The sequence below is a fragment of the Penicillium subrubescens genome (genome assembly GCF_028828155.1).
Source record: "Penicillium subrubescens strain IBT 31985 chromosome Unknown utg000002l_segment0_segment0, whole genome shotgun sequence".
NCBI classification, from domain to species: domain Eukaryota; kingdom Fungi; phylum Ascomycota; class Eurotiomycetes; order Eurotiales; family Aspergillaceae; genus Penicillium; species Penicillium subrubescens.
The window spans coordinates 7,052,258-7,064,631 of NW_026643152.1; the positions used below are offsets into that span (position 1 = coordinate 7,052,258).

At 52.3% G+C, this 12,374-nt stretch overlaps 4 protein-coding genes across 4 annotated transcripts; 2 read left to right on the forward strand and 2 right to left on the reverse strand.

Moving 5' to 3' along the window:
* Positions 1-151: 151 nt before the first annotated feature.
* On the forward strand, positions 152-4,059 carry N7473_003873 (hybrid sensor histidine kinase/response regulator; the record flags this gene model as incomplete). The annotated part of the gene is made up of 5 exons (XM_057149813.1): positions 152-243; positions 312-3,185; positions 3,242-3,485; positions 3,543-3,651; positions 3,706-4,059. The coding sequence occupies 5 exons, from the start codon at positions 152-154 to the stop codon at positions 3,924-3,926; spliced, it is 3,540 nt and encodes a 1,179-aa protein (XP_057013467.1). The 3' UTR covers positions 3,927-4,059.
* A 958-nt stretch (positions 4,060-5,017) lies between these two features.
* On the reverse strand, positions 5,018-6,911 carry N7473_003874 (retromer subunit VPS17; the record flags this gene model as incomplete). The annotated part of the gene is made up of 3 exons (XM_057149814.1): positions 5,018-5,889; positions 5,951-6,404; positions 6,480-6,911. The coding sequence occupies 3 exons, from the start codon at positions 6,909-6,911 to the stop codon at positions 5,018-5,020; spliced, it is 1,758 nt and encodes a 585-aa protein (XP_057013468.1).
* Positions 6,912-7,378: 467 nt separating this feature from the next.
* Positions 7,379-10,123, forward strand: N7473_003875 (mitochondrial elongation factor MEF2; the record flags this gene model as incomplete). The annotated part of the gene is made up of 1 exon (XM_057149815.1): positions 7,379-10,123. One exon carries the CDS (start codon positions 7,379-7,381, stop codon positions 10,121-10,123), a length of 2,745 nt encoding a protein of 914 aa, XP_057013469.1.
* Positions 10,124-10,327: 204 nt separating this feature from the next.
* N7473_003876 (GTPase-activating protein GCS1) lies at positions 10,328-11,963 on the reverse strand (the record flags this gene model as incomplete). Its single annotated transcript, XM_057149816.1, has 4 exons — positions 10,328-10,756; positions 10,837-11,640; positions 11,763-11,831; positions 11,919-11,963. 4 exons carry the CDS (start codon positions 11,961-11,963, stop codon positions 10,328-10,330), a joined length of 1,347 nt encoding a protein of 448 aa, XP_057013470.1.
* Between the last annotated feature and the right edge of the window lie 411 nt (positions 11,964-12,374).

A 12,374-nucleotide genomic window follows, 5' to 3' on the forward strand; every position in this document is an offset into this window, starting at 1 on the left:
ACCAACTTTTTTTCCCACTTTAAAACAATTCCAACGCGGTCTACGTCAGTCATTGCATAGCAAATGAATCTCACACCATTTATGCGTTTCATCTCTTCTACTCTAGTATATCTGCCTCACAAAAATTACCTCTGGATTCTTTGCAAGCCTCATGACGCCCGGTCCAAAAGGAGGAGGCCGTGATGGCGGTCCACGAAGATTTGCCTACAATATAGACGCCGCCCGGGAGCGGGAGATGCACCTGTATGGGATCGACTTTAACTGTTCAATTTGAGGTGTTCAATCTGGTTCTAATCTATTTCACCAACTAGATATCTTCCATATTGGGGCTTTTCCGAGTCTGAGAAATTCGAGCAACAACCCGTCGGCCACCGTCCAAACGTTTCCCGCGACAACGTTTTGACGGTTTTTGCGCAACTCGCAACTCTACGACTAGATGCAAGTCGAACTATTATCTCACTATTCGACCGAACCACACAACATGTTATCGCAGAGGCAACCCCACACCTCGCTCTGCGAAGCCCTAAGAGCGGCCAGCGATCCGAGTCCCTCTGGCGTGGAGTGCAGCGATTGCCGCGCGAACATATCCCCATGTGCAATCAAGCGATGACAATGTTTACGAAGGAGAAGGCGGACATGTTTGTTGTTCCAGATTTAGCGGCTGATTCTCGTTTTCGATCACACGAATCTGTAATCGGGCCTCCGCATCATCGATTCTACGTCTCCGTTCCTATCAAGTCGCCAGATTCATATGTCATTGGAAGTGTTGCGGTCTTGGATGATAAACCTCGTGAATGCTTATCAGACGAGCAAGGCCATTTCCTGAAAGAGCTCAGTGTAACTGTAATGGACCACTTGCTTTCTCAACGGGCCATGCGCGAGGAATATCGTGAGGAGAAAATGGTTCGCGCTCTGGGGCTATTCGTCCAGGGAAAGTCAGATCTCTCTGAAGGGATTGACAGCCGACGTGGGACGGACAATAAGCTTGACCATGTCAATCAAAAATTGGAACAGATCAAGTTGTCCAGTGGAAGGGAAAGCCAGGAGGCAGGCGCTGGGAGAGGAAGACCGTCCGAGGCATCGGAGGATGTCCCAGTCGACGGAGAAGTTGAGAATGCGGAGCTGGCGCGAAGCCGTTCGCCAGTCCACAAGTTCAAACGGGATGAGAATGAACCGGATCAACCACAAGAACAGAAGGAGGAAAACGACCAACGGCCTGCATTATCTCCCACTACGAGTCATCTACAGAAGTCACTGGCTCCATCTAATGTCCAATTCGTTCTCAACCGAGCATCATGCCTTATGGATCAGGCCTTAGATGTGGAAGGAGCCATGTTTATTGATGCGACTGTATACGCTCGACGTCAGATGATTGGGGCCGATGGTGGCGACCAAGAAGAGCCAGCTGAGTCCGCTTTCGAGCAAGAAGGGCAGGAGTACGAAGATGACGATGTCAATGGGCCCAAAAGCTTGGTCCTTGGATATTCAACCTCGTTTGCCTCCAGCAGAGACGATAATCAACAAGAGAGCCATTATGTATCTCTTCCCGGAGCCTTTGTCACGCACCTTATCGATCGATACCCTCGAGGCAAGATCTTCCACATCGATAAGGATGGCTCGGTTGCATTGAGTCATGAGGGCCTGGCAGATGAAGTAAGCCAGATGTATGTTGGTGGTTCCAAGTTGGTCAAGGACGGGTCGCCCAAGGAAAAGGATCTCCGAAAAGAAACATTGGAGATCAAGCAGCTTCGCAAAATCTTGCCGGATGCACGCTGCATTGCGATCTACCCAGTATGGGACTTCCAGCGCAGTCGCTGGTTCACCGTGAATCTCGTGTGGTCTAATGATCCCGGTCGTGTACTTTGCGAACCAAAAGACTTGACATACATGGCTGCTTTCAGCAATACTGTCATGGCTGAAGTCTCACGGATGGATCTAGAGGCTGCCGACAGAGCTAAGAGCGACTTCATCTCCTCGATCTCTCATGAACTTCGTTCGCCTCTACATGGTGTTCTGGGAACTGTGGAATTACTTCAAGAAACTGCTACTACGTTCACTCAGCGAGGCCTGGTCAAAACCGTGTACAGTTGTGGTCGCACACTGTTAGACACTCTCAATCACTTGCTGGACTACGCAAAGATCAACACATTGATGACCGGGCAATCTCCAGGCCAGGAAGATCAACAAGCTTCAAGCCCTGGATCAGACGTTGCTGTCCCTGGTCTTGTTCAAAACGAAGACCTGAGCGCGTTGGTGCAGGAGGTTGTAGAAGGATTGCTGGCGGGCGCCGAGTTCTACAATCGAGAAACCGATTCAGCGCCAGAACTAACCAAAAAAGAGTCTCGCAGGGTCTCTACTTCCTCAATGGGAAGTGAAGATCGCCGCATCATGACAATTGTGGATGTGGAATGGCAAGATAGCTGGAGCTACCCAGTGTATGCCGGAGCATGGCGTCGCGTGGTCATGAACCTCTTTGGTAATGCCTTGAAATACACCCAAGCAGGGTATATCAGGCTGTTCATGAAGATGGATACAATGAAGACGAGCAACAATAATTCTGTGCCTGCGGTCTGCATCACAATCAGTGACTCTGGTCGTGGAATGTCCCAGGATTTCCTTCTCCATCATCTTTACATCCCCTTCCTCCAGGAGGATACCCAAGCTCCAGGTCTAGGAGTCGGTCTTCACCTGGTTCATCAAATTGTGAAATCCCTTAACGGAAGAATCCATTTCAGAAGTGAAGTTGGCAAAGGAACCGATGTCGACGTGATCCTGCCTATTCCAGAATCGAAGCCCACCCAATCCCTACCATCACCATACATCGATTTACGTGAACGGCTGAAAGGCATGACGGTCTCATTCTTCACTCAAAGCTTCACACGGGACAATCTCGGAATGCGCCCCGAGGTCTTTGACGAAATCCGTTCCACTCTCAGCCGAATGGTCGGTGAATGGTTTGGACTTCGGGTTCTGAGCCAAGATGAACTCCAGCAGCAGAAAGCAGACTTTTTGATCGTGACTGAACACGAGTACCGGTCCTTAGTTCATCAATCAATGAAGTCTGATGTGGGAAGTTTAGTCAAGTCTAAGACATCGTTTCCTCTGATTGTTTTAAGCGCCCAGGCAAGCAGTTGGAAGGTGGTCAAGGAGAGCAATCAAGACCGAGCCATCTTCTTATCCCAGCCGTAAGTGAAACAAACATATTGGAATTATTGAGGAATTGGCTAACACTATCTCGCAGCGTGAGCCCCAAGACATTAGCCACAGTCCTTGAGCATTGCCTTGACCAGCAAGGCGTGCAAGATACCTCGGCATCTCAAGATCGTGATCTCTCTCCTAAGTCATCCAATGGAGAGAATACTGAGATCGCTGATGGAGAGAGCGAAGTGGTTGACGAGGGAATTCCCAAACCCCCAACTTCCCAAGAAAATGGAGAGCAAAACAAGAAAGTACTTTTGGTGGAAGACAATGATGTCAATCTGAAGGTACGAAACTAATCACCTTCCATATCAACAACATTCCCTAACCTTTCATAACCGTAGATCATCGAGACTTGTGTCAGGAACGCAGGTTTGACATATCAGTCTGCCACAAATGGCCTTCAAGCACTCGAGAAATTCAAAGCCGAACGATTTGACGCTGTCGTGATGGGTATGTGGCCGTTCAACTATCGCCCTCCGAAATCTACTTGCTAACAACTCCCAGATATCTCAATGCCCGTCATGGACGGCCTCACGGCCACTCGAGAAATCCGACACTTCGAAAAGACCTCTGGTCTACCACGTACCGCTATCATTATCCTAACGGCTGTCTTATCCGCAGACATGCAGCAAGAGGCCCAAATGAGCGGCGTCGACAAGTTCTTGACGAAGCCCACACCGCTGAAAAAGCTGAGGGATTTGCTTCTGAAGTTGCCACAATTATGATTTTTGTAAAACTACCAACTTGTGTTTCTAGCGATGACTCTATGATGGGGGATGGTTGTACAATGTATGATGATCTACGAATTTTGTTTAGAACAAGCAATACGCGAAAATGAAGTCACAAATTTATTACAGATTACTGTGATACTTGTCTGGCTGGTAGGAAAAATGACGCCTACTATGGCCCTGGAACAGCTTTATTCAGCTAATGATTGACATACAACCAAATAAATTGATTTCCCGGCCCGGTGTGGTCGTGCCTGATTTATAATGAACACGAGCTAGAGTCCAAGCGCATCTATAAAAGCGGTGGCAATCCAACCCCAATCCGTTATGACTTCATCCTTGGACCAAATTCATCTCAAGTTTTTCAACCCATCTTGAAGAATTTCCAACCTCTCAAACACACATATCAGAACCTCACGATGACCGCTGGAAGCTGCGCATGCAATTACATCCGCTACACCATAGTAACCCCTCCAACAAACTTGGTATACTGCCACTGCGTGGAGTGCCGTAAACAATCCGGTGCTCCCTACCAGACATGGCTGGACTTTCCAACCAATTCTATCAAGTGGAATATAGAACCTACTGTTTGGAGATCAAGTGATACTGCGACACGCACATTCTGTCCGCGCTGTGGGTCAACCATGACGATGTCGTTGGATAAAGACCCGTCCACTACGGACGTTGCTGCGGGGACGCTGGATACTGAATCGGAGCATTTAGTTTCTGGCCCTGGAAAGCATATATTTTACAAAGAGAAGGCAGCTTGGTTTGTTGCGCCGGATGATGGGTCGAGGAAATTTGATGGATGGAGTGAGTAGTTGAGGTATGCATGGATATTGTATCCTCATTCGCCTTGAAACGAGGAAGTTTGTTGTCTTGACAGGGAGGGGAGTCAAATACGATAATAATTGTCATGTTTCCTATCTCAGTAAAGCATATTTGCAAACAAAAACATAAAATGGCTCAAAGACTTCAAGTTACAACAATCACTCGAGACACGAACTATAAAGGCATCAAAGGGGAATCACGATGTCGTGTCCAGGCTACATATACAGAATCAATGAAATCTGACCGGCCTACTCGGATCAAAATGTGCTAGCAGCCAACCGGCTGGCCGCGTTGCGCGCATCCAGTCGGTCATCGTCTTCCTCTGCAATCGACCCAACCTGGCTGGTGGCACGCGCGCGGCCCTGGCCAGACTCTGCCTGGCTGTCCTCCTCGCCCTCGTCTTCATTGAGGCCGGGAGCGGTAAAGCTCCCGCTCATGCTGCGACCCAAATTGTCAGAACGACGGGGAATACCACTCCAGGCATCGCCCTTGGGGCCCTGGCTAGAAGCCATGTTCGACCGTCGGACCGCAGGGTGGGCTTCGCGACCCAGTCGGCTCAGGCCACCAGAAGCGTCGATGCTACGAATATCGGGTCGGACACTCTCCAGGGTTGCCAAGGTTCGCCGCTCTGCTTCAATTTGACGCAAGGTATACTCGCGCAGGCTGAAAAGGAGGTCGTTCGTCGTCCGATCGAACCACTTGCGCTTCTCCTGAAGCAAATTCGTCGTCACACGCTGAGTACGCTTTGTCAGGTAGTCCTCGTGGTTCTTTGCCTCTTCCAGAGAATTGATCGCCTCATCCACTTTGTCCGGGCGGACAGAAGAGCTAACTTTCAATCGCTCTGCTGCGGCTTGTTTGCTTCGAGCACTCTGTTGAGCCTGGATGAGTTCTCGCAGCAAGATATGTCGGTTGGTCAGGGTTTCCTTGACAATGAACGCGTCGGATGAATGATAACTCAAGGGTTCGCCCAGAGTAGTGGCCTCCGCGGTAGCTTGAATAGCGTGATAATCACCCACAGTTTGAATGATTTTGCCGAGCTTGCGATAAGCCATGCCCAAACCAGGATGAGTTTCTTGCACGGCCATCTGACCAAGTTTGACACCGAAATCAGACTCGGCCAATCCCACACCTAATAGTGTCAGCTTCTGATCAGGTGCGCTAAACCAAGCGGGATCATCCCAGTATCTTACCTCTGCGAGACTTGACAACGCGGTCAACCTTGTGGCTAGTATCCATTGCTCCCAGGTAGAACATCTTCACAGCCGGGCGGGCCGCCTGGAGTTCAGGGGTGTCATCAGGTGGCGGCGCGAACTGCTTCAACATCTTGCGTCGCACTCCCGTAGCAGGCTGCTTCATACGAAGGACGGGGCTGTAGCCGAAATCGCTTTCCACGAACAGCATGACCTCATCATCTTGAATAAGAACCTCGTTGCTCAGAACAGTGTTAAGCCAGCGTTGCATCGAAGCCTTGACGCGAATTTCATCTTCATCGGTTCCAGCACCAGCAGGAGTAACTGGCGGTGGAACTGCGGGGACTAGAGCTTCCGGGTTGGCCGAGATCAAATGGTCGGCGAGCTTAACAAACTCAGAGTGAGTACGGCGAACGTCGCGATATTGAGTGGTACGGAATTTGGGGATATTAGTCTGTCATCAGATATTGGAGCAAGGTCAGCCACCAGCGCAGCGCATCTCGTCAGCATCATTGAAGAGTCGACCCACGTGAACGTCAAAGCGAAGGATAGGATCCTTCTTCCCAGTCCTCTCAAGAGCAGTGATCTTGGCCTGGATCTTATAGGCAGGCGCCGGTGGCCGAGATGCCTGTCTCATTCCAGTCTGGTGGCGTGCGGGGACTTGCTGTTGCTGCTGGTCGGCGGCTGGCGATTGATGCGCAGCAAACGGGGACGGGTGCTCGCCGTAGTCTGGGTCACCCAATTGAGCACTCTGCAGCTGCGCTGAGAGGTCGGCTGCCTGAGCTATAGCATCGTCGTCTCTGTCCGCGGCCGCCGACGAGTGGTCCTGGCCGGGTAACGGGGATGACGGGATGTCGCCGTTGCCGGAGGTGGGGAAAGAGGTTCGGTCGGCGCGCGGAGAGCCCCAAGGCGAGGCGCCTGTGTGGTTTTCTGGATCGTTGGAGATGGCAGAGTAGTCCATCTTGGTTGGGATTGGAAGTAAGGAGCGCTTTTATGAGGAGAGTCCAAGGGGGAGGAGCTGCTAGTGACGGAAGGCGTCAGTATTAATGGCTGGGGATGAACCCCACAGTAACGGCCAGATAGCTCCAAATCAGGGCGAAACTTACCTCGGGCAGCTTGTTTGAGATAAGAGGAGCGCTCTTAGGGGCGCATGTCAGATGAACAATGAAAGCAGTGCGAAAAATGAACCCAGCAGAGTAGTGTGAGATTGAAGCAGGAGGGTTGGAGAGTGAGTTACGTATGGACCAGCAGGAATGAGATGCGTGCGCCAAGCCCGCCGCCAGCTCCGCGATTCGCTTTTTCCATTACCACGACTACCACCTCCAAGCTCGACGCTTCGACCTTTGAAAATAACACCACCATTCCCATGCTTGAATGTGTATAAATCTCTAATAATTTATCCAAATTGGATGAGAGGTCTCCTTGAGAATGGTCGTGGCCCCATTGTTGCGCCTCCCTCAGCCGGGGCTGCGGTGTATGGGTTCGACGGTCTATAAGAGCCAGGCCAGCCCCGTGAAGAGCCGCATCTACTCCCAAATTTCTCGTCTCGCGAGTCAAATAGCTCCATGCTTCTCGACTTCAGTTTCCAGATGGCAGAGCGAGACTCTGGACCGAACACGAAACATCGGAATCATTGCCCATATCGATGCTGGCAAGACCACCACGACGGAGCGCATGCTCTTCTACAGCGGCTTCACCCGGCGCATTGGTGATGTGGACGAGGGTTCTACGGTCACTGATTTCTTGCCCGCTGAACGCGCACGTGGGATTACCATTCAATCAGCTGCTATCACGTTCCACTGGCCTCCTGGAGACGGAGCAGAAAGTCAAGCCTCTACACTGAATCCCTCTCTGCCCAAGTCGTCGGTGTCACATACGATCAATTTAATTGACACACCGGGGCATGCTGACTTCACATTCGAGGTCTTACGGTCTTTGCGCATTCTTGACGGTGCTGTCTGCATCTTGGACGGTGTGGCTGGCGTTGAGGCGCAGACGGAGCAGGTCTGGAAGCAAGCTAGCACCTATAAGATCCCGCGAGTGATTTATGTGAACAAGCTGGACCGTGACGGTGCCGCTTTTGGCCGGACAGTCCGAGAGGTCAGCTCTCGTTTAGCTGTCTACCCAGCAGTCTGCCAGATCCCTTGGTTTGAAGGCGGCAATGGTGCTTTCGTCGGCGTGGCAGATGCCATCAATCTTCGGGGACTGCGGTGGAAGGAGGGTGAAGACGGACGCGCTGTCAAGATGATGAATCTCGAGAAACTTGATGCTGAAGAGAGTTTCCTGGCACAGGAACTCCGCCGTGCGCGTATTGCGTTAGTTGAGTTGCTGAGTGAACAAGATGAAGCCATTGTGGAGAAATTCTTCGAATGTGATGAAGATCATCTGGCCGTGCCTCCTATGGACATTATCGATAGTCTTCGACGATGCGTTCTTGACCAATCAAGCCGTATTGTGCCTCTCTTCGCTGGTGCAAGCTTCCGCAATATGGGTGTTCAGCCGTTGCTGGATGCCGTGGTAAACTTGCTTCCCAGTCCACCCGAAGCTCCCGACCCAGAAGTGAGCATCGGTGGTGTCAAGGGAGGATTGAGGCGACTACTCTCCGGGGATCTAATTGTGGAGCAGAATGAGAAGGCATCTGCTCCGGTGAAGGGCAAGAAAAAGAAGAAGGCCGCACTCCAAGCGGACCCCAAGGACGCCATTTCCAAGCTCCAAAGCTGTGCGCTTGCCTTCAAGGTCGTCAATGACCCCAAGCGCGGTGTATTGGTCTATGTTCGAGTATACTCGGGCTCGCTGGATCGCAACAGCCTCCTCTTCAACACCAATCTACACCTCTCCGAGCGAGCACCGCGACTGCTCAAGATGTACGCCAATGACGCCGTTGAAGTGGACTCTATTCCAGCTGGTCACATCGGCGTCGTTGTTGGGCTCAAGCATGCTCGCACCGGTGATACGCTCCTATCATATGCTGGAAACAAGCCCACACCACCCGAACCGTTGACCAGTCTTCAACTGCGTCCAATCGATGTGCCTCCGCCAGTATTCTTCACCAGCGTCGAGCCGCATAGCCTCAGCGAGGAGAAGCGCATGCAAGAATCACTCGCGCTGCTCCTACGAGAGGACCCAAGTCTGCACGTCAGTGTGGATGAAGAATCCGGGCAGACACTCCTGAGTGGCATGGGCGAACTACACCTCGAAATCGCCCGCGATAGACTCATAAACGATCACAAAGCCAAAGCATCCATGGGCCGCATCGAAATCGGCTATCGCGAGTCCGGACTCGGCACCTCAAACGCCATCACAAAGATGTTCGACAAAGAAGTCGCCGGCCGCCGCGGCATAGCCGGCTGCACTGCAATCGTAGAACCCATCGATGAACAAGACCTCTCCGAAATCACAGATGATGATACCCTCCTCGCCGAGACTATCGAGGGCAACCAAATCATCATCCGCGCCCCGGGTCTCCAAGTCGACCGCTTTTCCCGAAACGACGAAGAAACAAGCCCATTCCTCCCACCTGGTCTAGACCCGTCTTCTCTCCGCGCAGCTCTCCAAAACGGCGCGCTGGCAGCGCTCGCCCGCGGCCCTCAATTCACTTTCCCAATGCATAATACCCGGGTTACACTCACCGTCACTCCGGAAGAACATCTCTTCGGCAACGATACAACCACCTCGGCCTTATCAGCCGCCGCCCGCCAGGCTACATCCGCCGCTCTACGAGACCTTCTCACTGGCCCTGGAACGGTAATGATGGAACCAGTCATGAACGTGATTATCAGCGTCGACGAAGCTAGTCTCGGCTCCGTCGTACACGACATCTCCTCTTCACGCGGTGGCCATATCCTCTCTTTAGACGAGGAGGTGCCATTATCAGCAACAGACACTTCTGGATCTCCGGCAGAAGATAACCTACCCCCCATTGACCCCAACCGCGTATACGCTCCGCCGGATCCATTCGAGACGCCTTCCGTCAGTGCTGAAGTGCCAGTGTCCGCGTCGAGACCCCGGAGTATAACTGCGAAGGTCCCGCTGAAGGAAATGGTTGGGTATCTGAAGCACCTGCGTAGTTTGACCGCTGGGCGTGGGACATTTGTTATGAGCGTGGATCGGTTTGAGAATATGTCTGCGCAGCGACAGAAGGCTGTGCTGTCTGAGTTGAGGGGTGGATTTTAAGTGTCGAGCACTGATTTTGTACACTATCATGTATGTATATTGGTCATTTTGGAGTAATATAGGGCACTCTCTACAATGTATTAAACCAATGAAACTTCAGTACATGTACAGCTTAGGGCGTGAAACCAAAACCAACGCGCCATCATAAGAGAAACTCATTTCAATGGACAGAAACAATGCAAAAATGTATATATACTCAACAAACTACCAATTATCATCCCACTCATCCTTCCCCTTCGCCGTCGTCGACGTCCCAGCACCGCCACCAATCTCCCCATGCTCCTTCCCAGCAGCAGACGTCGTCTCAGACGAAACAGGAGTCGAAGAGTTCGCCAACGACGACGCCGCAGGACCCTTCCGCATAGCAGTAGTCCCGATAACATCAGACCGCGAGCCACTCCGCTGATGCCCATTCCGCTCTTGCGAGCCCAGAGATGAAAAGTCGTCCCAGAAGTCGCGGCGTTCGGGCTCGACGCGTGAGCGAGCACCACCAGCACCGCCAGTGCGGTTGTCGTCGGGTCCTTCGACGAAGCGGTTGAATTGGTCTGCGGCGCCGCGGACGCCGGTTTGCAGGTTTTGGCCCCATGTTGCGGCTTGGGTGCGGGCTTGGGCTGCGAAGTCGGATTCGGCGAGCTATTGATTTTGGATTAGCGTTTTCATTCATGGCATATATATGTTGGGCTTGGAGGGTGATGAGTGAGTGGTTTGCTTACCTGCTTGGCCGTGGGTTGTAGGTATGATTCGTTCACTTGCTTCGCACTCTTCCCCACCGTCGACGCAAACCATCCAAGACCCTTAGTCAAAGTACCCAATGGATCTTTCTGCAGGTCCTCAAGAGCCGGTCCACCAGCACTAGCACCACCGCCACCACTACCACCCCATCCTCCAAACCCACCAAACGGCGAAGCCCGGCGTTCCCCAGCCGAAGAAGTAGGCACACCACCCCCAAAACCAGTAAACTTCCCACCCTGCGACGGCGGCAACGCATCCGACCTCGTCGCATTCTCACCCCCCAACTTCGCAAAATAAGCCTCATTCAGCTCTTTCTTCGTCGCCGCCCCGCCGCCATGCTGGCTATCATGCGAGCGAATCGACGATGCAGCAGGCGATCCCGTGCGCGCACCACCGGTAACACCAACACCACCACTCAGACTCATGGGCGTACCTGACCGCGAGGCAGGAGCGTTGTTGTTGTTGATATTCTTCTTCTCCTGACCGGGCACGTACTCGCGACCCTCGACTTTGCAGGATAATCTCTCCTTCCATTCTTCGCCTGCCTCGCCCTCATAGCGCTCTTTGATTGTGGAGTCTTCGAATGTGCGGCCCTCGGAGATGGTTACGGCATGGGCGTCGTAGAATGTTTTCCAGGGCTCGTTGCCGCCTAGTTCCATGCGCTGGATCTCGGCGTGCTTGAAGGCGTCCATGGTGATTGAGCGGACGAAGGAGATGTGTACGCCTAGACCGCGATGTGTCCCGGCGCAGTTTAGGCAGATAAAGGTTCCGAATTTGGGGGAGGCCTATACGTTTGAAAGAGACCAAAGTCAGCGTTAACTCGTCATTCTCTCGAGGTTTGTGTGTGAGGGGTTCAATGAAGCAGCGCTTAGTAGTGTAGATTCAGGAGATAAGGATCTCTACATACCCATTGGGGCGAGGGCGCGCCGCAGTCGCAACACCTATCATTTCCATTGGTTTTGGAAATCTGGAGGAGCTAGAATACCGGGAGACATGGTGTCAGTTCTGAGTGAGTGCAGGCGCATATGGCCATCCACAGACCAACAATGGGGGAGAAACGTACCTTTGTCTTCGTCTCCGGGTCGACCTCCCACATGCGAGACGACATGGCGGGCAGTATTTATCAAAGCAGAGCGAAACGATTGAGAAACACCACGTCACGGCTGGTCGCCGGGCTCAAAATAGTTGTGTGTGGTGTGACAGACTGGCCGAACTCCACGCCGCACTTGAATTGGAGGGGGACTCTGAATGTTTTGGTGCGTGACCCCCTCTCTCGCAGGCAGTATCGATGACTCTACCGGTATCTGTAGAGATAATTGGATCGAGGGTAGTCGGTATCCAAAGAGTAAGTGAATTGACGGGGAGAATGGAGAGATTGAGCGAGTTGAGCGTGGGAGGGACTGTATGTCAAGTCCGCTGATCGGCAAGGGTCGCCCCAACTTTAGCGTCATCAGGGTTGGCGCCGCTACGAAGCTTGAACCCTGTCTCCATTCAATTCCTCCACTTTTCGAGGGGCTTG